The sequence below is a fragment of the Schistocerca gregaria genome, chromosome 1, assembly GCF_023897955.1.
Source record: "Schistocerca gregaria isolate iqSchGreg1 chromosome 1, iqSchGreg1.2, whole genome shotgun sequence".
In the NCBI taxonomy this organism is placed as follows: domain Eukaryota; kingdom Metazoa; phylum Arthropoda; class Insecta; order Orthoptera; family Acrididae; genus Schistocerca; species Schistocerca gregaria.
The window spans coordinates 364,227,838-364,254,723 of NC_064920.1; the positions used below are offsets into that span (position 1 = coordinate 364,227,838).

General features: G+C 36.9%; 1 protein-coding gene across 14 annotated transcripts in view; it reads right to left on the bottom strand.

Moving 5' to 3' along the window:
• LOC126346684 (ankyrin-2-like) overlaps window positions 1–26,886 on the bottom strand; it is a 962,838-nt gene that overhangs the window by 98,111 nt on the left and 837,841 nt on the right. For 8 of the 14 annotated variants that reach the window (XM_050002221.1, XM_050002216.1, XM_050002220.1 and 5 more), the window contains exons 16-17: window positions 24,428–24,611; window positions 8,550–8,684 (exon numbers count right to left, since the gene is read on the bottom strand). In XM_050002221.1, coding sequence (XP_049858178.1) covers window positions 8,550–8,684; window positions 24,428–24,611 — 319 coding nt within the window. Of the gene's footprint in view, window positions 1–8,549; window positions 8,685–14,236; window positions 14,339–24,427; window positions 24,612–26,886 lie in introns of all 14 variants that reach the window. The other 6 variants (XM_050002217.1, XM_050002214.1, XM_050002211.1 and 3 more) reach the window with 1 other exon arrangement.

The window sequence follows — 26,886 nt, forward strand, 5'->3', positions numbered from 1 at the left end:
CAGACAACTTGTTGGATGTCATGCTCACATAGAATGCAGCTCAGTGGTTGCAGCTTAGCTTGCAGATCATGTGACTGATTTATCAGGTAGCAAAATTCTCTTGCTATGCAATTTCCAATTCCTGGATCCTATAGCATACAATGAAACTCTTACCCTCCAGGAACTACAGGTGCATGCACAATGCCACCTCAAAAAGCTCTCCACCCTATTCACTTCCTACTCCCGCCTCAGACTACCACTGTCCACCAGCTCTACAAAATCTCCAAACCTGCCCCACTGCCCCTCACAGCTGACAAACCCTGTCTCACAGACCTACTGCATTTAGCACACCCTCCAAAACTCCCTCCCACAACAACACAGAATTCAGAACATAAACAGACCCGAAATACAGTAATGAGCATTTCCTCCAAAAGCCTCAGCCCCACAGAAGTATCAATCATTTTGAAAGGCCTCACCTTCTGCCCCACTCCCAAATTCAATGATCAGGATTTCTTAAAGAACTTCTGTCCTTCTCCCAGTCCCTACAGTGGAAACTCTTTTACGCCACCAACCCTACCAATCAGAATCAATCAATGACCAATGTTACATCCTGACTGCCTCAGTTCGCTCCTCTATCCAACTGTGATCCACCCCCACTGCCCCCAAATAACCCCCTGTTAACTTTCCAGAACTTTGCCTCACCATCATTTCCCAAATCTCTCAACATACAAACTAATCTTACATCTGTGGAAAGAACCACAATCAACCATTCAAAAACTGATTCCGACCTTATGATTCTACCTGCTGACAAAGGCTCCACCACTCTTGTTTTGAACTGCAAGGATTACCTCGTAGAAGGACCCCACTAGCTGTCAAATCCATCCATCTACACACCCTGCCAAGTGACCCCACTGCAGAAATCCAGCAGAATCTCCAGTCTCTTCTCAAATCCTTAGGCCCATCTCTGCCCTCACCCATACCACTTCCTGCTCTCCTTCCTTCTATGTGCTTCCAAAAGTCCATAAGCCCAACCACCCAGGATGCCTCCTTGTGACCATTTACTGTGCTCTCACTGAAAGAATCTCTGCTCTCATAGACCAACACTTTCAGCACCCACAACCTACCCTCCTATATGAAAGATACCAACCATTTCCTCCACCAACTCTCCACAATTCCTGTTCCTTTAGCGCATAACGCCCTGAGCATCACTATTGGTGCCATCTCCGTTTACACCAATATCCCTAATGCCCATGGCCTTATTGCTGTTGAACAATACCTTTCCCAATGCCTGATGGGTTCAAAACCAACAACCTCCTTCCTAGTCACCATGACCAACTATATCCTCACCCACAATTGTTTCTCCTTTGAAGATATTACCTACAAACAAATTCCGGGTACGGCCATGGGCATCTGAATGGCACTATCCTATGCCAAGGCTTCATGGGACATCTAGAGGAAGTCTTCCTAAACACCCAGAATCCCAAACCTCTCACCTGGTTCAGATTCACTGACGACTTCTTCATGATACGGATCAAGGTCCAGGACACCTTATCCACATTCTTATAGAAACTCAATACTTTCTTCCCCATTCACTTCACCTGGCCCTACTCAACCCAACAAACCACCTTCCTCAATGTTGACACCCGCAGCAAAGATGGCTATATCAGTAATTCTGTGCTTATTAAACCTACCAACCACCAGAAAACCTCCACCTCAATAGCTGCCACCCATTCCATACCAAGAAGTCTGTTCCATATAGCCTAGCCTTCCCTGGCTTCCACATTTGTAATGACAAGCAGCCCCTCTCAAAATACACTGAGGGTCTCACTGAGGCCTTCACAGACTGTAATTACCCTCTCAACATTGTACAAAAACAGATCTACTGTGCCTCATCTATGCTGTCGCCAACCACCTTCAAAAGTCCCACTCTCCATACACAGAGGAGCATTCCCCTTGTGACAAAGCAAGCTGGGATCTTTTCACCTCCTCTCTTGTTTCGCCATCTGACTCCTTAAATTCATTTTTTTTTTCATTTTTGACTAATTATCATTAACATACATGAGTATAATCTGCATTTTCATGAAAGAGAAAGGTCGGCCCTCAGTTTTCAAGAATATAGCACCAGATCTAATTTTGTGCTTAGTTTAGTGTATGTAATTAATTTCCTGATTTATTTTGACTATTCCTAGTTAATATCTTTCATTATAGGCTGAAATCAGTAATTTTTTTCATAACTTAAATTCTATTGTTGACTTGCAAACAAATATAAATTCTGTAATAATGATAAAACATTTGGAAACTGAATCACTAGGATTCTTAAAGTATTTATTTGGTTCGATTTGAAAACATGTTAGCGAAGCCAGTTCTAAATTAATTCCAAAGTAATAACCAATTTTGTCAAAAGTATTGTTTGTATAACTATATCTGTTAATTTCATCATTTAAAAAAATAATTCAGCTTAACCCTCGTGGTAGATCAAACTGTTAAAGAGAGCCAATTTTTCAATGTATTCAGTTAATTTAAAGAGTTATGATTTAATTGTAATTTCTGTAAATTAAACATCAAACAATGTTATAGTTTCAGTACCTATTACTGTGATGATATAAAAAGGCCCAATTTTTTGTCTCGTGTCAGTCAGTCCACAGCCGATTTTCAGACAAGAAACCCTTGCTGGTGAGGTCAACAACAATGCATCAACTTAACTGTGAAATAAGTGTAATTCAAATAGGCAGTGACAGTGCCTGTTCAACATGTACCATTTTATTCTGCAAGAACTGTGAACTGTGTGGTTTGGTTTTTACTGCTCATAGATATTCAACAGTAAACTATTGAAGCTGTTTGCCTGCAGTCTATTAATGAGGCTTATTAAAATTTGCAAATAGTTAACTGGCCATACAACTGTGTATTATTGGAGGAGGGGGGGGGGGGGGGGGGGTGAACAGAGAAAGTAAAAAACTATGAAATGCAACTGTGCAACCGTTGGCTACATCATTTAAAGTAGTCAATGCTGAACTTCCATCCCACTATTTTTCAGCCAGTATAACAACACAGTACATCGACACCGAGGACCATCAACAGAGAAATAAAGCAGGCGAATGTCACACTCCTATGACTCAAAACCACCCAGGACTGGAGCAACTGAAATACGTTCTCTGCCAGGGTTTTGACTACCTCTTGTCATGCCCTAAAACAAGAAATGTCCTACCCACTATTCTTCCCACTCCTCCAACAGTGATATTCTGCTGCCCACTCAATTGACACAATATCTTCATCCATTCCTACACAACCCCTGTTTCCAACCCCTTGTCTCGTGGCTCATATTTCTGTAATAAACCCAGATGCAAGACCTGTCCCATACATCCTCTCACATGCATCTACTTCAGTTCAGTCACAAACCATCTATCCCGTCAAAGGCAGGGCTACCTGTGAAACCAGTCATGTGATCTATTAGCTAAGCTGCAACAATTGAGCGGCATTCTTTGTGTGCATGACAACCAACAAGCTATTTGTCCGCATGAATAACCACCAACAAACTGTGGCCAAGGAACAGCTGGACCACCCTGTTGCTGAGCACACCACCCAACATGATGTTCATTTCAATGACTGCTTCTCAGCCTGAGCCATCTAGATTCTTCCCACCAATATCTCCTTTTCTAAATTGCGCTGATGGGAACTCTATCTGCAATGTATCCCACATTCCCGAAGCCTTACTGGCCTCAACCTTCATTAGTCATTTTCCTTACCTATCTAGCCCCTTACCTGTTCCCATTTCAGCACTACACAGTCCTCTATTCCACCAATGTACCCTCAGTCTTTTTACTTTTCTCCCTTTTTGCCACACCCCTTTTCCCCCACCCTCTGTCTAACCTCCCGACTGCACCTAGCTTCACTACCCTCTCTCCACCTCACATCTGAACACTCCCACAAGCACCACTTTGCGTGCATGTTGTCCAGTTCCAATGAAGGCCTTGTGGGCTGAAATCTCACTTTTCAACAGTCTTTTTATTGGGCCTATCTGCAACTCAGCAGCAGTTATCTTTTTCATAATATTGTTACAATCCATCCTGGATTTTCCACTGTTTGTTTTTATCTAAGCCATATTTACTCTTGTTCTCTATGGTACAGCTGGTTATTCCTGCCTCTGTGCTTGAAGATCATATATTTACATGGATGTCACGTATGATTTTTTTAAAAACCTCTATTGCCTTAGAGAGCATCACAGTCCACCTCACTTTTATTTATATATAAGTTGAGCTCTCATTTTATTGTTATTAACTGAAGTGTCAGAGAGTGGTCTGTTTGTGTTATCTAGTTTAATGGTCATCTTAAATATCTGAGTTTACTTCCAGGAAATAATGCAGTTTCTATCACTGATGTCTGTACAATGAGTATGTGGGAACATGACAAATTACTATTTTTGTTTTTAATGTGTCTGAAGAGTGTTTTCTGTGATAACTTTGACATAATAATATTATAACTCTTTGGAATGAAACAAAGAAAAAGAAGTTTGTTATTTCATGGTGATTATAATTAAAGTTTCTTGATGTGCAAGATTAGAAAATAAAATAAATTGAAATGTCTAATTAAACTGAGTCCCGAATGAATCCAAAGAGCAAGAAACTGGTGACCCCAACATGATCAGTAAGACTGACTTTTCGAAGTAACTGCGGCAAATTTTCACAAATTTTTTAACTTGAATTAATCGCATACGGTGTTTGAAAAATATGCAAAATGTCAACAGTAAATGAACCTGAAGGTAATAATCCTGAATGCAAACTGGAAATTGATAAGGTAAGCATTAAGCTACCATCATATTGGGTGGAAAAACTATGGATGCTAAAGACTCACAAACCTCACTCTATGCAAGATGCCAGTTTCCTAAACTAACAAAATCTACCATAGCACCAAAGATGTTGAAGCACAAAGTACAGCATTACATCACTGTATTGACTGGTCCACCAGCATACAATAAGGCTCATAGGTTGGACCCACATACATTGCCAAGTTTCAAAAATAGAATTTCAGTTTCTGTTAAATAATTATATTACACTTCCATGGAATCACAATGGGCTAGTCCACTACACCTTGTTACGAAGCCAAATGATCAGTGGTGAGAGTGCAGAAATTATCACTGTCTGAATGACAGTACTCTCAGAGACAGGTATACAATTCCACGAGTTGTTGATGTAAATTTTGTTCTTCAAAATAAAAAGATATTCTCAATACTGACCTAGTAGAAGATAAACCAAGGTCAGCTATTATTAAATCTTTTGGTCTTTATGAGTTTAATTATGTGTCTTCAGACTTCTTAATGCACCTAGCACATTTCAGAGGGTTATACATGAAGTTGTAATAGAACTAGATTTCTGTTTCCCATACTTGGATGATATTTCAATAGCATTAGAATCTCCAGAGCAACATGTTGAGCATCTAAACTCACTCTTTAAACAGCTTAATTAATATGATATTGTAATAAATGTTGAAAAATCAATATTTGATGTACAACAGTTAACATTCTTAGGACATTTAATTACACCTACAGAAACAAAGGCAGATCCAGAAAAGGTTGCGGCAATAATGAACTACAAATGACATGAAACAGTTCGTGATCTTAGAACGTTCCTAGGGATTATCAACTTCTATAATCGCACTTGGAACATGCTCCTGAAAATCAGGCTTTGCTGAATGATTACTTGAAAGGCACGCCTAAAAATGACTGAAGACATATTGACTGGATGGAAGAAGCAACTGCTCAGTTCCAAAAATGCAAAGAAGATCTTGCAAATGCTATGCTTTTGATATTTCCTGGGTTGCATAGTCAACTTTCACTGTTTGTAAGTGCATTAGATGCTGCGGCAGCTGCTCCACTGCAACAGTGGCAAGATAGATTGTGGAGTACGATTGGATTTTTTTCAAAAAAGTTCACAATGGCACGAAACAAGTATTCCATGTATGACAGAGAACTGCTTGTTTATATATGGCTGTTAAATATTTCAAATATCTGTTAGAAGGAAGAGACTTCCATATTTATATTGACCACGCACCTCTAATGTATGCATTCAAGCAAAAGAAAGAGAAAGCAATTCCATTCCAATTACATCATCTTCAGCATATTTCACAGTTTACTACAGACCTGTGACATATATTTGGTAAAGAAAATGTTGTTGCTGATAGCTTATCAAGGCTTGAAGAATGAGTTCCAGGTAACTATGAAGATATAGCCCAGGCACGAGAAGATGGCTAGGAGCTTCATCAACTACACTCCAGTGGTCATACATAATTTAAAATAAAATACCCACTTGACACATGAAAAGAGGTCAGAAACTGAGGTACAACATAAACTGCTTACCAGAAAAATAAAGTATCATGACATGTTCAAGAGTCATTAGGACAATTTCCTGTAAAGATGAACACTTCAAAATAATTGACCTTGACCTGATAGGACCAATGTCTCCTTCAGATGAATATAATTATTGTTCAATATGCATCGATACAAGTTACAAACGGGATGGAAATAGTATCTCTTCAAGACATGCAAGCAGGAGCAATAGCACAAGAATTTTACAGTTGTTGGATCACTTGATAGTGATTGCCTTTGGAAGACAATTTAACTCAAAGCTATTCCAAGGCTATCAAAAATATGTGCTTGTAATCAAACACAAACTACACCATATCATCCTCAATCAAATGGAAAAATTGAAAGATTTCATCAGACACTCAAAGTAGCCATCCATGGCCATACAGCTTCTAAATGGACTCCAGCAATACCTGTGATCCTTCTTGGTCTTTGATGCTGAGTTAGAGAAATCTCTGAAGCTACAATTGCAAAAATGGTTTATGGTGCGCACATCAGGATACCAGGTGATTTTTGTCAAAGGTATGGCAAAAAAAAGGGCTTCAGATTTATGCCAATTTGTGTCACAACTGAAGCAGCATATGAATCGTCTGAAACCTGTACAATATACTGACAAAGCAAAAGAAACCCCATTCACATATAAGGACCTCAGCAACATAACACATGTGTTTGTAAGGGCTGACCAAGTGAAGAAAGCATTATGGCCTCCGTATGAAGGCCCATATGAAGTGATTGAAAGGAATCAAAATTTTTTTGGAATTAAAAATGAAAAGCCAGATAAAGAATATTTCCACTGGTTGATTAAAACCTGCCTACCTGATTAATGACAATAATAAACACCCTGGAGACATTCTGGTTGAACCCTCAGCACAGAACCAACAACCAGACTCTACAGAATATGAAAAACCAAACAGAACAATGATCTGGCCGTGAAATTCGGTTTCCAGCAAGATTAGTTATAGTCTTAAACTGACTATGCTACTATGAAGGGGGCGATGTGGGAACATGGCAAATTACTATTTGTATTTTTAATGTGTTTGAAAAGTGTTTGATTTGATAATGTTGGCATAATAATATTATTATTGTTTGGAATAAAATGAAAAAAGATGTTTATTATTCCATGGTAATTTAATTAAAGTTTCTTGGTATGCATGATAAAAAGATAAAATTAATTGAAAAATCTAGCTGAATTAAGTCCTTAATTAATGTAAAGAGCAGCAAGTACTAAGATAGTTATTTTTTACATTATATTAAATAACTAAAATACACAAGCTGGCAAGAAAAAACTGTAAAATTACAAAGAAACGAGATGATTAGACTAATAGTTAACCTTCAGGAGCTGTCAAAATACACATTTAAAAGTAGAGAAAACTAGGTTACAATTATCCACATTTTTGTACTTTTAAATGTTTCTGTTCAAGTACTTGAGATTTTGGTTCTTGAATGTAAGTAATGCCAACTATCCTGTCTACTCATAATTTTTATATTTTTCTTACATGATTTTCTTAAAATAATAATCATTCTTTTCCACAAGGCTGTTGCATATGTTTTGCTTGATTCTCTGTAAATCCAAGCAGCATTAGATCTTTGGTAACACTCTTTATGAAATAATCTTTCTTCCTACATCAACCTCATATGCCCCAAAGCAATATTCTGCCATCAACACAACCTATGCAATATCTGTGTCCATCTTTATGCCCACCACACACCCCATCCAAGAAAAGTGCTTTAGCTTTAAAGAAGGTGTCTGAAAGCTACGCACTTTTCCATTTTTTTTTTTTTTTTTAATACACCTGCGTTTCCTCTACTTAGCAAGCAATGACCTATCTTCGTGTTAGATTATATAATTCATCAGTGTTTAAGACAGATAAAGACATCGTTTATCCACAATATTTCATCAACAAATTCTGTTACAAAATATCATGGCAAGGAAACGTTTAACAGGCTGTGTGCCCAGAAAGAATATGTTCTACAAATGTATCACAAAATTCTTTTCAACTGAGAATTACCTGAAGCACGGATGCAAGGAGACTGTGGAATTTAATGTATGTTGTATTAATTTCAGGTTTAGAAAGCAAGAATATACTGCAAACTGTGGAGGCTACTGGACCAGAATAACTAACTGGAAATATTGGAACTGTCTGGAGACGGAAGAAGAATTATATTAAATAATTCAAGTACATGGATCCCACAAAGTTACAATAGAATTACTTACCAACTGACATCCTATTGGCATCAATCCTCTCATCCCTAGTGACATCAATTTGCAAAGAATCATCACCAAGCGATTTCATGTCATCGACTGTCATGTAACGGTACTGCTGATGATCATTCATTCCTGGATCTTCACCTATGAGATTTAAAAATAATGACATAATACAGAAAACCAGTTTTATTTATACTAATGCAAAAATCTAGGTCATACTGTAATAATTAACATACATGGTAGATGAGAGAGCACAGTTTTGGAAAATCATTTTTATCATTTATAACACATGAAAATGGTCTGAATAACAATTACTTCAGCATTTGTTGCAAAGGTATTTTATATGGAAATGGAAAGCTGACTTCTAAGAAAGTGTGAAATGTTCCCCAACACAAGTTTAAATGTAGTATCTTGTATTTCACATTCCAAACTTTCAGTTACCCAAAGGCTTTTCCTCAATTCATAAAAGTTATGCTGAACATGACAACACACAAATCGCAATAGCATCATTCCCCAGAAAAGTATCCAGGATTCTTACAATGGTTCAAGTGAAGGGCTGGATAACAGACAGTTATTTCATTCTGTTTAATGTGAAATGCATTTCATAGTTTCATTATCATGTGATAGTGTGTGGCTGTGGAATGAGTCAAAACATTTAATTCATTATTGTGTTCATATCACTAACAATCACAGAGGTTAGAAATACAAATTCATATAGTATCTAAGCATAGAGATTGATGTATAAAGCACAAAGACAATATTTACAGAACACAAAGAATGAGATTTACAAGGTGTACTTAAAGCAGCAAGAAATATTAAAATGGGAAAACAAAGACACACATGGGAAATAGTCTTATCTGTCTCTGTTGAAGAATTCATCTAGAGAATATTAACGGTTTTCATGTGAAACTACTTTAATTACTTTTAAATGATCAGTTATTGTAGGGTCTTAATATTACTTAGAAGTGACTTGAAGATTTCTGTGCTATGGTACATTACTCCTTTTGCACTAAAAACACATTCTTCAGATCACCATGTATGATACATTTACTTTTTGTGTTACGAAGGTGCTGTGAAGCATGGACATCATGATGAAAAAGAGAAATTGCGAGGTAGTGATTAATTTCCCTCCTTGCTTCAAGAAGATAATGACATGACATTCAAGAAGGCACTGCATACACAATTCTAATTATATTTTTTGAAAGGTACAGACCTTTTTGATAGTGATTAATTGCCCCAGAAGGTGATTCCTTAACACATCAGTGAATGGATGTAGTCAAAACAGGAAGTTTTGAGACACTGAGGCCTCTAATTTTCAGATGGCAAATGTTGCTACACTAAGCTTTTTCAAGGTTTGGAGAATGTGGTGTTCCTAGTTAGGCCTGTTAGGCTTATGGATGCCAAAGAATTTCTAACATTGTACCTTATATATGTGTTGGCTCTCATGTGTAATATTAATCTCCTGTGGGCATTTGTGATCAGAATGGAATGGGGTGTAACTGGTTTTGTTGAGATTTATTGCTAGAGAATTTACTGCATACTAGTTCAGAACATCTACAAGTAATTAGTTGGCCATTAAACTCTTAAGTTGGTGGATGTTTTATTGTCTATTTGAATGCTTGTGTCAACTGCAAACATTGGGAAGTCATTTGTTTTATTGGGGACAGAGATAGGTCATTGACACATACAGGAAATATCGTGAAACTTGTGGGACTTTGTAACATACCATTCCCCAGTTGGGCTCTATCCCTCAAATCTGCATGTTCTTTCCATATAACACTATTTTCTGTTTCCTGTCTTGCAGATAGGATTTTAGCTAATCTCCCACTTTCTCTCAGATTCAATAATGGTGCACTTTTTCTATAAGTATCCTATTATCAATATAGTCAAAATTCTTAGACAGGTTACAAAATATGTCAACAAGCAACAATATATTCTTATCAAGGCAACCAAAACATTATTTTTAAATGAAAACCTGGCTTCAGTTGCAGAGATACATGTTCAGAATCCAAACTGGTCTTTGCTAATAATGTCAAAGTTGTTAGAGTGACTTACAATCCTTATGGCACACATTCATTTTTCAAAGACTTTAGAAAATATTTCATCCTGTTGGACAACATACCTTGATTTAAGGAAACACTGAATATATGAGCTACAACTTTACTTACCTGATTACAGCAGTCTTTTAGCAGCTTGGCTGAAATATTGTCACCATTTGTTGAGATTTGCTTTTTAAAGAAATGATGGATTTCTTTAATTCCTGTACTGTTTTAGGGGTTATACCTATCATCTCTACGGATTTAAGTAAATGTTCTTTCAGTATTTAATCACCATTTCTAAGGAGCCATTATCACTTACAAATCACCCATTAAAGATTGTTGCCACTGACTCAGTCTCTCTGCATACTTGCTTATCTTCAATGTTCAGAACTAGGTTTTGGATCAGCAATTTACCTTAGCCTCACTCCCTATCACTTTCCTTACTGTTTTGATATTGTTATTAAACTTATTAATTCTGGAGGACAAATACAAACTTTTTGACTTCTGAATAACTTCACTTAGTGTTTTACAATACTGTTATAATGACTTAACTGGGAGAGGTTATCTGAATTTTTTGATCCAATCTACAGCTCTCACTTTCTTTAGCATGAAGTTTTTACAGAAGTTGTGACTGATGTCTTTTTAGAGGATTCTTTATTTTGACCCTCACATATCCTTTTTGAGAAGGTACTTCCAAATGTCAAATCACTTCATTACTGAACAAATAGCACTTAGAACTGAAATAATCTAAATCACACACAGGACTCCAGTTTACACGTTGAGGAAATGTCTTGAAAGCCTGAATAGTTTCATCATTTACTGCCCTATGGAAGAAAGGAAAGAATATGGCAAACACGACTTCTTACCAGGTGACGAGGACAGATGCCGAAACCACACCCAGATGAAAATTTTGTAATGGCTATTTTGGGAAAATGTTTCTATTATAGATTGAGAGTAACTGGCATAAGTGGTGGAATGATGTTGATACTAATGACATTACCTCAGAATCCTTATAATTGTTTCAGCAGAAAGGGATGATTATAATCCCAGCAGGCAAATTTCATGACAGTAAATAGGAATTACAGCAGAAGAAGAAATAAAGGTAATGCACCATGACTTCAGGGTTAAACATATCATCAGCTGTGGTGTAACAGTAGTTAGAGAACATATTTTATTTAAAACAAATAGCAAAAGAATCTAACAATAAGACAGAAGAATAAAGGGAAAAACAATTAATGGCCTGACAATTAAATGACATTCTTGATATTTAGATTAGTAAAGTGAGTGACACACTGATAAAATATTCTTTATTTAATGGGAAAAGAGTGGCCACTCTGAATGAAATTTCTTTGAAGTTTACAAATCTCCTCAAGATGACAAGCACATAATCTGTTGGGAGTCTGTCTTCCTATATTAATGTCTTCACCTACCAAGGATTTGCAGTGTTATGAACTTTTCATAATTCTGTGTACTAATATTGGAAAAAAATCTGATTTCATCACAAAATAAATACAACTCACCTCATTATATATTTTTCAGCATGCAACTTTCATTCTACAATGAACTGCACACCATAATGACATTTCACAGCAAATTAAAATAATATGGTGGGCCTCACCTAAATGTTTGTCATTCACAGAAAACATTCTATCAAATGATTCATTTGTGGGCCAACTAAAAGCTTCAATTTACCATGATTCTGTTCTACTTCACTTATATTTTGCTCATGAGTGAAATGTAACAGTAAGGGCAAGGTAGTGGATTGAGAGTGAGCTCGTGTCACATATTTTTGGGGTATGTTGCTCAAGAGAATTGACTTAAAACAAAGGATGGGGGATTAGAGGGCATAACCTCAACAACACTATTAGATATATAAAACACAGACCCATGGTAGAAGAATATAATGAAAACTTTACGAACTTCCAGCATGCTGGAGTAACTTGGGTCAGCAACTTCTGTCAATCAATAGAACAAAAAACAGTTCAAGTTGCAAATATTTTATTTTTCATTTGATGAATAGTTCTTGGCTGAGACCCATTTTCAAATCAACATAACAAAGTAATCAACATAACAAAGTCAAAAATGGCATTTCTGAAGACGTCAAAAAATGTGTAACGTACCTTCACATTGCACACAGATGAGCATTTTTTTTTTTTTTTGACGTCTTCAGAAATTTCATTTTCAACATTGTTATGTTGATTTGAAAAAGGGTCTCAGACGAAAACAACTCACTGAATGAAAAATAAAACATTTCCAACTTGGACTGGTTTTTCGTCTTACTGGATAATGAAACCTGCCAAGTGCCATGCTTGAGTGAATGCTGCATCCTTCTATAGCACTAAAAGGTCCTTATGAATTAAGTGAAAGGTGGAGTCACATAACATGACTGTAATCAAAACATAAAATTCGCCACAGTAGTGTACTATATCAAGACACAGCTAACTGAAAGCCACATTGCGCAGTTCAGTATTCAGAAAATAGACCCATATTCTTGTGACAGGAAACACATCTTCAATAGAACTTACCAAATAGAAAATCTGCAAGTGATTGAGAGATTGAGAAACACACAAAAAAGAATTTCTTAATTGTTAACACAAGTAATAACAGCATAATTACCTGTTCTTGTACTCTGATCATGAGTTATTAGATAATGGAACAAACACAACAGCATCATATATGTGCACAGAAATAACTGTTACACGAAACAAACTCACCAGACAAAATAGTGCCCAACCTATAAATCATTACACTGTTATATAATCCGTAGAACCATAACTTAGCTTTAATACTGTGCTAAAACTTTCTCTATTCAAATGAGACAGATTTTGACTCAGAAAACAAATACACACAGAAGGAAATAATACTCATATGAAACACTATGTTTGGAGCGTAAGTGGAGGTTCTCCCAAATACAGCTGTGGTCGAAGTGCTCTATTTCCCTTTACACCAATTACAACAGTGTGGAATGTGACTTTAATATAAACATTTTAAACATGATTTATGCACATGCAGAGGATATTTTTATGGCTTTAAGTTTAATAATTAGAAGTAACTAGAGACAATGTCTGGCTAAACAACTATTTGATAATGCTGTGAAATGAGCAATAAATAGAAGACAAGTTAAAAGTTTTCTGCTGCTCACCCTTTGCATCAGATAATTCGTAATATATACTATGGTTAAGTGATGACACATCATAGATTAAGTATATTTTCTTATTTCATGGAATCTGTTTTGCTAAGGATGCCCACTCAAAATAAACAATTTATTGCTTATTATGAACAGAACTTTTAAAGCTTTATTTGATTAAAAAATAATTAATTTGGGAACTACATAGGCCTAAAATGATGTTTACAGTACCAGCATCTACACAACCCAGCAATATCTGACTACAAGCAACAAGCAAGCTATGAAAATGATTACACCTCTAACCACAAGCCATTATGTAAAAGATAACTACTCAGTCTACAAATATGTTCAAGGATAATCACAAGCAGAAAGTGGATAATTAAACAATAGTAATCAGTACATACCAACAGCAAAACTACATGGTTTCTACAGACGTAAGTTTTTCTCCATAACCATCTACTAAAATACTGAAAATTCTCTAAAAATATATCTTTACATAGTGTAAAAAGATGGAAGACAATTACACTTACGTGTATACTGCATTTGACCTTGGTAGTAAGGCAAGTAGACATGTTGGGCATGGGTAGGTTTTCCGTAAACATTCATCGCCATATCCAACACTTCGTCACCACCTGCGGGTTTGGGATAAAGAAGACAGAAAGACCCGCAGTCAACTACCATGCCCGGGATGTAAATAGGGATCGCAATCTGAATAAATCAACTCTTAGGTGTACAAAAAGAACTAAAGTTGGCAAGTGTCAACATATTTCGACACATATGTTATCTGAATGCACTAAGAGTTAATTCATTCTCGTGGCTTCTGAACACAGCAACAATATAAAAGAATAAGGTACATGATTAGACAGTTACTTCTGTAGATCAAAAAAGCATACTCAGAATAGTTAGTACTGAATGTATAAAACAGAAAATCAGAAGCACTTGTGTTAGACCACAATAGGAGCGGCTAAATTCAAACCAAGTTTAGTTAAGGGAAAGAAGTCACTGTCATGTTTTGATCTGTTACTATTAAAGAGAAGTTATGCAGAAGCTCAAAAAAGAAACATCAGAAGAAAGGTAACAATCTTTAGTATTTTATGACATACAGAATGCAACCTTCCATGAAGTTTACTCTTTCTATGAAATGTTATAAATATCAACAGGGAGCTGTGCATCATAATTCAATAGTGGCCAATGTTAAAATCTTACAGTTTTACAGTTAGATCAATCTACATTCCAATGCACACCAACACATTCCATGGCATGCAGCAAACAGTTAAGATTTCATCAAGGCAAATGGTAAACAAGTGTTATGAAATTCATAAAGGATAAAGGAATCATAAAAATTTATAAGAAGGAATATATAATGCTGACATATATGTTAACTTCAAAATGACGAACACAATGCAGTTAATAGAACTGACTACTTCCTCGCCTCTTAGCTTCCAAACTTAATAGCTCTTCCTTGGAAGCAAGTTGGCTGACTAATTCACCTTTTATGGTAATGGTCTGCTTTCAACCATAATAATACTGGCATTTTTCTGTTGCGTTATATGAATAATCAGCCTTTTCTTAATGTCTTTTGGATCCAATTTAGAATCAAGATTAAGTTAAAAAATTAATTACAACCCACATAACTTTCTAAAAATTGATTAAGATTATTTTTATTGCTACCATTCTGCCTACTTCGGAAACGTGCCAGTACTATAACTCCGATCAAATTTCAGAACTTGTACCCCTGAAAATTATGAAATAATAATTCTGCCAATCATTACCAGTTAAAGAAGAGAATAAAGTAAAGAACTAATCAAGACTTACATAAAACTGTCTGTTAGAACCAGACAGCTTTTAGTTCTATTGGATCATTTTGCAATATGACCCATAGATAGGTCCTGGACTTTCATTGCTAACTGCAGGAGCCACTCCCCAACTTTTTTTTCATAATGCTAGGTTTGTGCCAGAAATTGTTGTGCTCATCACATATAAAACTATATTAGTAAAAACTAAGACTTAAAAATCCATTAGTACCTAATAAGTTAGCATTTAGATTACTATTCAATCAATGTTCATAACAAGCCTGACATGCCACTTCAAATTTAAAAACAGCATTGCTGTTCTTTTGGACACAGATACCATCTTCATACAGTTAAGGCTAACTGGCCATTGATCTCCTCCTTCTATGCTGGATGCACACGCACTGCTCGATCTCTCACAGGACGCAGTAAGATTGTCTGCTGCAGGTAATGAGTGTAATGGGCAGGGGCACTACGAATGTGGTATGTGGACATTAAGTTGGGAATGTGGGTCTCACGGGGAGTGTGCAAGGGACAAATCCCTGCAGTTGCACTATCCTCTGTGCCCTCGGTTGCTCAGATGGATAGAGCATCTGCCATGTAAGCAGATCCCTGGTTCGAGTCCAGGTCGGGGCACACATTTTCAACTGTCCCCGTTGATGTATATTGATGCCTGTCAACAGCTTAGGGCCTTGATTTAATTATCATTTCATACAGAAAGGTAGTCTATTGAGGAGCTTTTTTCAATGCTAGTTCTGTGCTAATCTAGAGTGCATATAGTAAGTGAATAGTACAGACAGATATGCAACACTCTTTTCCTTCATTTCTAAACACTGTTTCTCACTTTCAGTTTTTATAATATCTTTTAAGCATTTAGACTAGAGATAAGTATATTTTCAAAAATTTGCATTCTATACATTGCAATTTTATTTTATATTGAAACATGAATATCCATGTACCAATGTACTGCATCAAAAGAGCCAGAAAAATATCCTAAATTACTCTGTCTGAGGAGTTAGGAAAGTCAAAATGTAACTCAGATCTGTTCAGTACACTCTAATCAATTATTTTTTCAGTAATGTTGTAAAGATTTTTATATGAACTTTTCACAATTAAGAAAAACATATGAATTTGTCCATCTATTCTTTTTCTTCTTACCATCTATATTCACGGTACTCTCCTTATCCTAAGGTTTCTTTCCGGAATGGATCTTTTCTTTTGCAGCAGAGTGTGTAATGTTTTGGATTTCCTTATAAATTAAAACTTTGACTTGAATACAGAAAACTGCTTTTTTTCATGCAATGCTCCCATTGGTGTCTTATTTTAAATTTAATGTCCCTACATTATGAATCATTCGCTATTTGTGGATTATTTTCTTTTCAAAGTATGTGTGTGTGTTGAATAGAAAATGTCATTTATCAGTGTTATATTAATAGGTCATCACAATGAAGTTTGCTTTGCACATGTAGAACATCCTTGTTAGCTGCACTTCTCACACAAGTTTTTAGTTATCATAACAATTCTGTTGGTTGCAAGAGACTCACTATTATAAATTGCCCTTAAAGAGACACGGCAACAACAGGAAGAAAAATAACTGGCGTACACATACTTATCCAACTAATTGGGACATACAGACACAAAAAAGACATAAATAGACACATTTTTGAGGGAGGAGTATATGCCTCAGACACAGGAAGCTGGAGCAGGTTTATGTAGATAAATAACTTTATTTCTATCAACAATAATATGTTAGAAATGTTAGTACCCTTCAGAAGCAACCACAATCAGCCACAGTGCAGTTAAAATGCTCACGGGCAAAGCAAAAACAATATCACACTAGTATTCGTGTGATAAGATCTGCTAAACTTATATCACTGAATGTCTGATACTAGACCACAATTAAACCATACTCACTATGTCAAGGCTTCAGTATTATTACAAAAAGTTCCCTGATTTGAACTAAGTGGAATGTTATTAAATACCAAAAAAGACAACACTGTTTTGTATGTTATAATTTTTAATTCTTAGGAATTTTTAATTTTCAGTTACAGTAAAATTATTAGTTTATGCACATTTCCAAAATATTTTAAGGTGGTAAGTGATGTGGGGTCCCAATGTAATACTTCACGTCATGTATCCAGCTTGGAAGTACATTCTTTAGTTGTAGTTCATTATCAGTGTAGAGGAGCAGACAAAAGTTGAAAAACTAAAATTACACCTATTATTGATGCTGCTACATTTCACACATTTTATGGACTAAGGAATGTAGCTGTTCAGACATAAGTCTTAATTTTTGTTTTCCTGGTTACTGAGCAGAGTAGGGCTCAGGATAGAAGAAAAAATTTTAAAAGGAAAAAGAAAACTTACAGCTGAAACTGAAGTATGCATATGGTAAAAGTAAAATGTTGGATATTCAGAAAATAACGGACACAATACAACTGAGGGGAAAATAAATGAGTCTTAGATTAGTGGAATTTAGAAATAAGACAGAGACAGAAAAGAAATGGAAGAGTAGAGAAAAGATAATTACATGAGTGGCACAGACAAAATTATTGATACAAAACGCTAACTGCATGTCATAGGTCAGAAATATCTAGCTAAATCAGGGGTATTACGGTAGAGCAGGTGCACTTCATAATCCTGCTTTTGTTCACAAGGAGCTTCTAGTCTGAAATGGAGTACATCACTGTAACTGTTAGCACAGCACCCATCCCTTCCTTTTAATTAAGAGATTTCATTCTTTTGCCTATATGGACATATGTGTGTTCTATGTAATGTTTGATATATGAAATGAAACCAAAAGTGCTTTGCAATGAATTTCACTTTATATAATGTAATGGAAATGGACAGATAAAAAAATCTACTCATTACCTGTCCATTTACATTATATTATCAATAATTGATTATTTTTGTTGTTATATTATACAATGTGACTCTTGAAAAATTATAAATATTTTAAGAATAACTGCAAGTTAAAAAAGTTATTGTGCTCAATTCAAAAATAATCAAGAGCAGATTAAAACTGTGTGCCAGACCAAGACTCGAACTCAGAACTTTTGCCTTTCGCGAGCAAGTGCTCTACCAACTGAGCTACCCAAGCACGACTCACGCCCTGTCCTCACAGCTTTACTTCCGGCAGTACCTCGTCTCCTACTTTCCAAACTTCACACAAGCTCTTCTGCATACGTTGCAGAACTAGCACTCCTGGAAGAAAGGATATTGCGGAGACATGGCTTAGCTACAGCCTGGGGGATGTTTCCAGAATGAGGTATTCGCTCTGCAGCAGAGTGTGCTCTGATATGAAACTTCCTGGCAGATTAAAACTGTGTGCCGGACCGAGACTTGAACTCAGGACCTTAGCCTTTTGCAGGCAAGTGCTCTACCAACTGAGCTACCCAAGCACGGCTCATGCCCCCTCCTAACAGCAAGTTTTGCAGAAGAGCTTCTGTGAAGTTTGGAAAGTAGGAGACAAGGTACTGGCGGAAGTAAAGCTGTGAGGACAGGCGTGAGTCGTGCTTGGGTAGCTCAGTTTGTAGAGCACTTGACCGCGAAAGGGAAAGATCCCGAGTTCGAGTCTCAGTCCGGCACACAGTTTTAATCTGTCAGGAAGTTTCTTATCAGTGCACTCTCCACTGCAGAGTGAATATCTCATTCTGGAATAAAGAGCACACATGCAAGTAATTAAATCTATTTGCGATGAAAAAGTTAGTACCATTCAATAGTTTAATTTGAATTTTTGAATATCCAATATCAACTACTTTACAGCTTTCCCCTCCGTACAACAGCAACTGTTTTGACAATATCTTTAGTGCTTTACAAAAGAGAGCACAGTTGCTTATAATGTGAGGAACTAATTTATCATGTGTGTTTACTGACTATTTAGACACTGTTTTCATCCACCCTTATGGACTAAAAACTTAATGGGTGATATCCTGTGACTGGTAATCAAAGAATTGACCACTGAAGTTAACACATCAGTCACAAAAATTTAAATTTATAATACAGGCTACGTGATGAGAGAATGATATATGACTTTACCATAAAGAAAGATACTTTCCCGCCAAAGGAACCTCTTTCAATAATAGTAACAGTCTATAAGACTCCTGATCTCGGGGTAGTGTTTTTTACCTAGTAATAAAAATGTCCTGGATCCCAAGTTCAATCCCAGCTGCTGCATAAATTCTAAATAAAAATCATCAGCAATGGTGATCATGGACTCCCAGTGTAAAGAGTTACCCTCATTCTACCAACAAAGTCAATGATTGGCAGACGAGCTGACAGAGTTTCAGGTCGTCCTCTTGACCTCGTGGCTGGAAACTACTGCTACAAAATGAAAGAATCAGCAATAGTTAACAGCATGAAGATGCAGAAGGCAATGGAAACAATTGGATTAAAGACAAATGGTGTGTATTGATAGGACATGTGGCCTCAAAGTGAGAAGTGTCAAGATGATCTCTCCTAATGGCAAAAGATTCCGGGTTAGCCCCCATTCAGATATCTGGGAGGGTACTGCCATTGGGGATGTATCAATGAGAAAAAGACTCAATAACCAACAAAAAGGTAACATATAACAAGTCAGAGTATGGAATGTCACAAGTCTGAATGTGATAGGGAAGCTAGAAAATCTGAAAAAGGAAATGTAAAGGCTCTGTCTAGATATAAGGGGGGTCAATGAATGGAAAGAAGACAAGGATTTCAGGCCAGAGGGATAAAGGGTAATACCACCAGCAGCAGAATGGGGTACAATGGGAGTAGGATTCAAAGGGGAGGAGGTACACTTGGAATAGGCCTGGAGATACAGAAAGATTCCAGATGAATTACACATTGGGCAGACAGAGATCATAAGACATACCCAGGAGCAAATATAGGCTGGATCGCTATTTAGTGAGTAGACTGGAGTTTAAGAGATTCGTCTGGAAGAATCAATGTGTAAAGAAGTGGGATACTGAAGCACTGACAAATGAGATGTTTTATAACAATATACAGTTACACCGCAGCAGGCAGTTTGGTTGATGAGGAATGGGCATCTCTAAAAAGGGCAATGACCAGAGTTGGACACACAAACTAAGTACAAGGAAAGTAACTGTGAAGAAAGCTTGGGTAATTGAAGAAATACATTAACTAATCGATGGAAGGGGAAATACAAAAACATTCAGAAATACAGAGATATAAGTCACTTAGAAATGAAATGAAAAGGAATTGCAGCAAAGCCAATGTGAAATGGCTGTAGGAAAAATGTTCAGAAATTAACCTTTGGTGAAATTAAAGGTAAGAGGGTAAAATTAACAATGCAATTCCACAGGTAAGTGTCAAGGAGAGAGAGGTCAGATGGAAAGAGTGCACTGAAGGCTTCTTTAAGGGGGAGGATTGATTGATGACTTGATTAAGGTAGAAATGGGAGTTGATAGGGAAGACATAGGGTATCTACTATTTGAGTCAGAAATTAATAGAACTTTGAAAAACTTACTGTCTAATAAGGTGGAAGGGTGAGATAACACTTCTTCAAAATATATATAATTTAAAGTGACAACCAACCAACTATTCAGGGAGACATACCATCGTCTTTCAAAAAAATATCATCCGCACAATACCGAATATACAAGGGCAGATACGTGGAAGAACTCTCACACAATCAGCTTAACGGCTCATGCATTCAATTTATTGACAATAATAATACACAGAATAATGGAAAAGAAAATTGACGATCTGTTAGACGACAATCAGTTTGGCTTTTGGAAAGGTAAAGGCACCAGAGAGGCAGTTTGAAGTTGCGACAAATAGTGGACGCAAGAAAAAAATCAAGACATGTTCACAGGGCTTGTCAACTTGAAAAAAGTGTTTGACAATGTAAAATGGTGGAAGATGTTTGAAATTCTGAGAAAAATAAAAGTACACTATGTGGAGAAACAGGAAATAGACAATTTATATAAGAACCAAGAGGGAACAATAACAACTGAAGATCAAGAATTAAGTGCAAAGATTGGAAAGGGTGTATGACAGGAATGCAGTCTTTTGCCAGTACTGTTCAAACTGACTACTGCTGAAACAATGATGGAAATAAAAGACACGTCAAGAGTGGGATTAAAATTCAGGGTGAAAGAACGTTAATGATAAAATTCACTGATGAAATTGTTATCAGAGGAAGAAGAATAACCTCAGCGAAGAAGAATTACAGGACAGTCTAATGAGTCAATCATTGAACGGACTGCTCAAAAACTGGAAAAGATGAAGAGTTAAGTGTTTAAGGTACGATGCTACAGAAACAAGTTGAAAATTAGGTGAACTGATGAAATGAGGAATGAGAAGTTCTTTGCAGAATTGGCAAAGAAAGTGACATATGTAAAATACAGACGAGAAGAACAGGATAATAGGCTACATCTATTGAGACACCAAGGAATAATTTTCATGGTACCAGAGGGCACTGTTGAGGGTAAAAACTGCAAGGGAAGACAAGACGTTGGAAAAAATTTAGCAAATAATTAAGGATGTAAGGTGCAAGTGCTAATCTGAGATGAAGAGGTTGGCACGAGAGAGGAATTCATGGCAGGCTGCATTGAGCCTGTCAGGAAACAAATACACGCCCTCCATTCCCCCGCATCTTCCCCCCACCCCCTCCCCCCTCCAAAAAAAAGTGTAATAAAAAGACTCTAGATATGATTTCAATATAATTAATTGACAATGGACAATAAGTATAACTGACTAATTGTCTCTCACAGTGTTATGTGGGTTTTCATTACACTACTGCTGTGAGTTCTTGATTCGTTATATGAGAGAATACCATCTCCAGTGAAGAGCATGAATGCAATTTATTGGCAAACAGCAATTATCCACAAACAAAATTTAAAGCATTGAGCTTCAACACCTGGGTGAAAGTGTTTCAACTGCTGATGATAAAAAGACTAGAAACCATGTCAATGTCCGTGTACTTTTCTACATGAATATGTAAGGAAACTGCGGAGTATGCTTGTCATGGGACTACGCTCTATCAATTGAACAATGGTTTCTTCTTCATTCATATTTAATTCAACTGAACACACAGAAGAAACATGCATTCTGTGAATTGTATAACTGCCATTCAAAATTTTATGAAAAAATACAATTATATTCTAGAGTTTGAGAAGGTATTCTGGACCAGATGACAAGTACCTACAGATATTGAGGACGTTCTCATTCCAGTGTATAATTATTCAGGTTTTAGTATTGGGTTGTCTCATGAGTTCGTTCATTTTTCTCACACCTTCTATCTACAGCACCTGCAAACCCTGCACCCACAGTGCCCACTAGGGTAACACAGTTGCCTAACCATCACTATGACATAGAGATTGACAACCTGCCACACTGCTAGATATGTCAGTGTGTGTTGGATGGAACAGCATGAACATGCGTCTACAAGTGATGGAAAGTACGAAGAAACATTTCCGACATGTTATGCAGTTTTTCTATTGTAAGGGGAAAATCACCCCACAATGAAAGCAGATTTGTGCTGTATACAGAACGATACAGTAATGGCTGGAGCATGTCAAAAGTAGTTTAGGCAGTTTCGAGTTGAGAATTTTGCCCTAACAGACAAACCTTAATCTGGACAACCTACAGTTACAAACAAGGAATGGCTTAATGACATGATAGTCAACAATTCACAAGTGACAATGCAATTGTTTACATTGGAGCTCAATGTAGCTCATGCTGGTTTACATAAATATTCATGACATATTGATTACTCATGAACTGAGTGAAATAAATTTAATTCAGTGTCAGTCCATCTATGATTCCTTATTGAGATGCAATCGGAATGCTGCTTTTCTGGAAAGGCTGATAACTGGAGGTGAGAAGTGGATTGTGTACACAAGAACACCCGGAAGAGGAAATCATGGCACACGACAGCCACCAACATCGGTTCCTAAACCATGTCTAAATCCAAGGAAGGTGCTGCTATGCACCTATTGGGATTGCAAATGCATGCTATATTATAAACTTCTTCCAAATGAGACTATCACTTGCAAGACATACTGTTTGCAGTTGGATCGTCTCAAGGTCACTAGATTTGGGACATGATATATTTCACCACAACAACACCAGACTATATATTTCTATAGCGACCCATTAAAAGCTGTGCTCTTTTGAGTGGGATGTGTTACCCTGACTGCTGTATTTGGCAGACATGGCCCTTCTGACTTGTACCTATTCCATTCCCTGCAGAATTTCCTAAAAGGCATGCACCTCACCACCTTCGAGGACTGCAGATTGAACGTTGCAGAGTTCATCAACCCGAAAACCCCCACATTTTGGAAAAATGTCATTTATAAGCTTCCTGAGAAATGGCAATATATTGTCGACAATAATGGTGTATACTGCAGGGAAAAAATAGTTAACAAAACCAATCCACCTTATTTAGTTATATTGTGATCACCTTTGTGTATGATATGTGTAAGCGGCAGGACAGCAATCATTCTGTTGTAGCTGTGCTGCAGGGAGATATGTACCCAGGCATTCTCTGTGATTACGTTGTAAAGAAAAGTGAACAAACTTATGAGAAAACAAAATACTTGGCTGAAAGCTCTAAATAAACTATTGTCAACTCTTATTAGATGTTTTCCCTTTTCAGTTTTCATAATTATTCCTCAAATTTCTCTCTCTCTCTCGACAAACTAACTCTTGGTGTCAATTTCAGTCTTCTTCCACAACTAACCACTGCTGCAATTCACCTTTAAAACCACTGTCAATGGCTGTGAACTTCTGCTTTCTTTTTCCACTATTTCCTCTAACACATCTGAAGTAACAGCTTATCCTTTTGTCATTTACAACAAGAATCAGGCAGCAATTATAGATCAATTTTACTTAAAAGTATATCAAACTTCTTTTCAACCAATATACATACTATTTCTGACTCCAACAGTCAATTATGTAAAAGAGAAATATTGTTCAACAACTTACCACCTTCATCCTCAGAATCAGACATGAATGTTTCTTGCATCGACTCTGGCGCTACGACCTTGTACTTTTCTTCGATCGTAGTAGTGGTGGTGGTGGTTACTGTTGTTTCAGTCACAACTTTCAGTGTCTCAACAACACTGATATAGCCCAGTTTCTGTGCAATTGACAAAGCAGTTTGTCCTTGCTGGAATACAATAAAAGAATTATTGTTTCCATTATGTTAATGTATCAGGCCAACTACAAGGACACTCAAAAATGTTAATAGTATGTGTCTGTCGTGTGCATAATTTATGCTGTGTGTGAAAAGAAATGCATAGATAAAAGGGGGAAGAGAGAGAGAGAGACTGAAATGTAAACTCATCTTTTGTGACCCTTTTCAACTGTTTGTATTTTTAATGGCAAAGCCTCGCACTAGCAAACTGCCAGGTGGTTATAATTAAACTGATTGTGTTCCAAGTGCCGCAGAGCAGGCTGTATACAGCACAGGATGCTGAAACATTGTAGGTACGTCCATTGATCAGTGCACTCATGGAATATGGAAAAAATAACAATAGTTCTACATTCTGCCACCAAGTGAAACCATGGCACTGTAAGCAGCAGTTGATTGTTTTGACATCAGTAAGCTGTTGGTTGCTTGGTGAGGCATGTTGATTACATTTCTGAAGTGACTTTTGGTGTATAGGGTAATGAAGGTTGACATTTTTTGTATGAAATGGAATGGCTATTGAGAAGAAAGATAGTGGACTGCTGGTGAAGCTGTTGTATCAGAATGACAGTGCACTGCTGGTGAAGCTGTTGTGTAAGAATGACAGCAATATCATTCTGCATTTTGAGAATATCGCCAGCAGAAACAGATGCAATGAGGCCCCATGTCAATAACTGGGCTAAAGAATGTTATCAAGAAATTTGAAAAAACTCATGAATTATGTGGTGCAGCAAAGAGAGGGAGGCAAACCATTTCCACGGTATTTGTTGATGAAGTTGCTGTAGCTATAGCCACCCATGCAGCACATGCCTCAAATTATGCAAGTGCTTGTGCTGCATCACAGGAATTTTCTCTCCACTGGTCAAAAGATAAAAAGATTTGGCCATGCATTTTACATTCATATTTATAATGTGCACCAAATGAAGCCCGAAGATAGGCTACAACACCAAGACTTCACCATTCGTTTTTTGGCGAGCATGGTAATGGATAACATGTGCCCAGGGAATATTCTTTGGACAGAAGGTGCACATTTTACTCTCCACAGTGCCACAAATGGTCAGAACTGTCACATATGGGGCCCTACATCACCACACATTGTGAAAGAACATTCACTGCACTCATATTGTGTGACTGTGTAGTGTGGTTTCACAAGGTTCTTCATTCTCTGTCAATTTTTCTTCAAGGAGATGACATCTTGTGCACCTGTTCATTGTACACTGACATCTGCATGTTATAAGCACCTCCTTAAGTAACACATGATTCCAGCTTTGCAAGAACACAACTGCGTTCACACCATTTTCATTCAAGATGGGGCAACAACATATGTCGCTTGCCAGGTGAAAGATTTGTTTCGAGAAACCTTTGGTAACAACTGCTTCACCTTTAGTCAACTTCAAGATGTGTTGCCTTCCAGAAGCCCCGGTCTAAGTCCTTGTAACTCCTGGCTGGGCTATATCTAAAAGAGAATGTCTATCATGAAGTATCCTAAAGGATGGCATATGATGACACATCGCTCTGATTATACTGGATATACTGCAAGCAACTGCTGACAATGCCATGTTATGGATTCAGCACATTGCTGAGTCAGGAAGCCATGTGAACACTTACTGTAACTTATCATCATATCCTAATAAATGTGCCAGAACCACCATTCTCATTTATTTAACAATTCCTCACCTTTCAGAACACATTCTGACTGCTTACGGAGCTATGTTTTCACCTGGTAGCAGAAAATAGAAATCCTAATTTTTTTTTCAGGATACTTTGCGAGCGCACCGAATAATGAACATACCTTCGAAGTTTCAGCATCTGTGATGTATAAAGCCCCACTTCAGCACTCGGAACATCATCAGTTTAACAGTTACCATCCGGTATTTTCCCATGCTTAATTTAATTCTTTTGCTCTTGTTTATTTACTTTAATTTGAGGTGCTCTGTTTCTTGTTTCTTCTTCCAGCATGCTTTCATTGACATACAGGAGCCTATACAGTACAGTACGACAATTACTTTTGTCTATTTTTGTGCTATTTTTTTACAATTTCATGTTATTTTTTGATATGGGAGGGCAGTCACAGCTCATTACAGCAGCCTCCTTTCCAAGTTTAACTTGCCGTCACTCCCCCTTTTATTGTGCCACAGATGCTTATCATCACAAGAATGGTAACAATATAATAAACAAAACAGTTAATAAAATTAGAATATTCTAAAACGTACTTGCTATAGCCAAGATTGCATAAATTATTCTTCATTTTCAA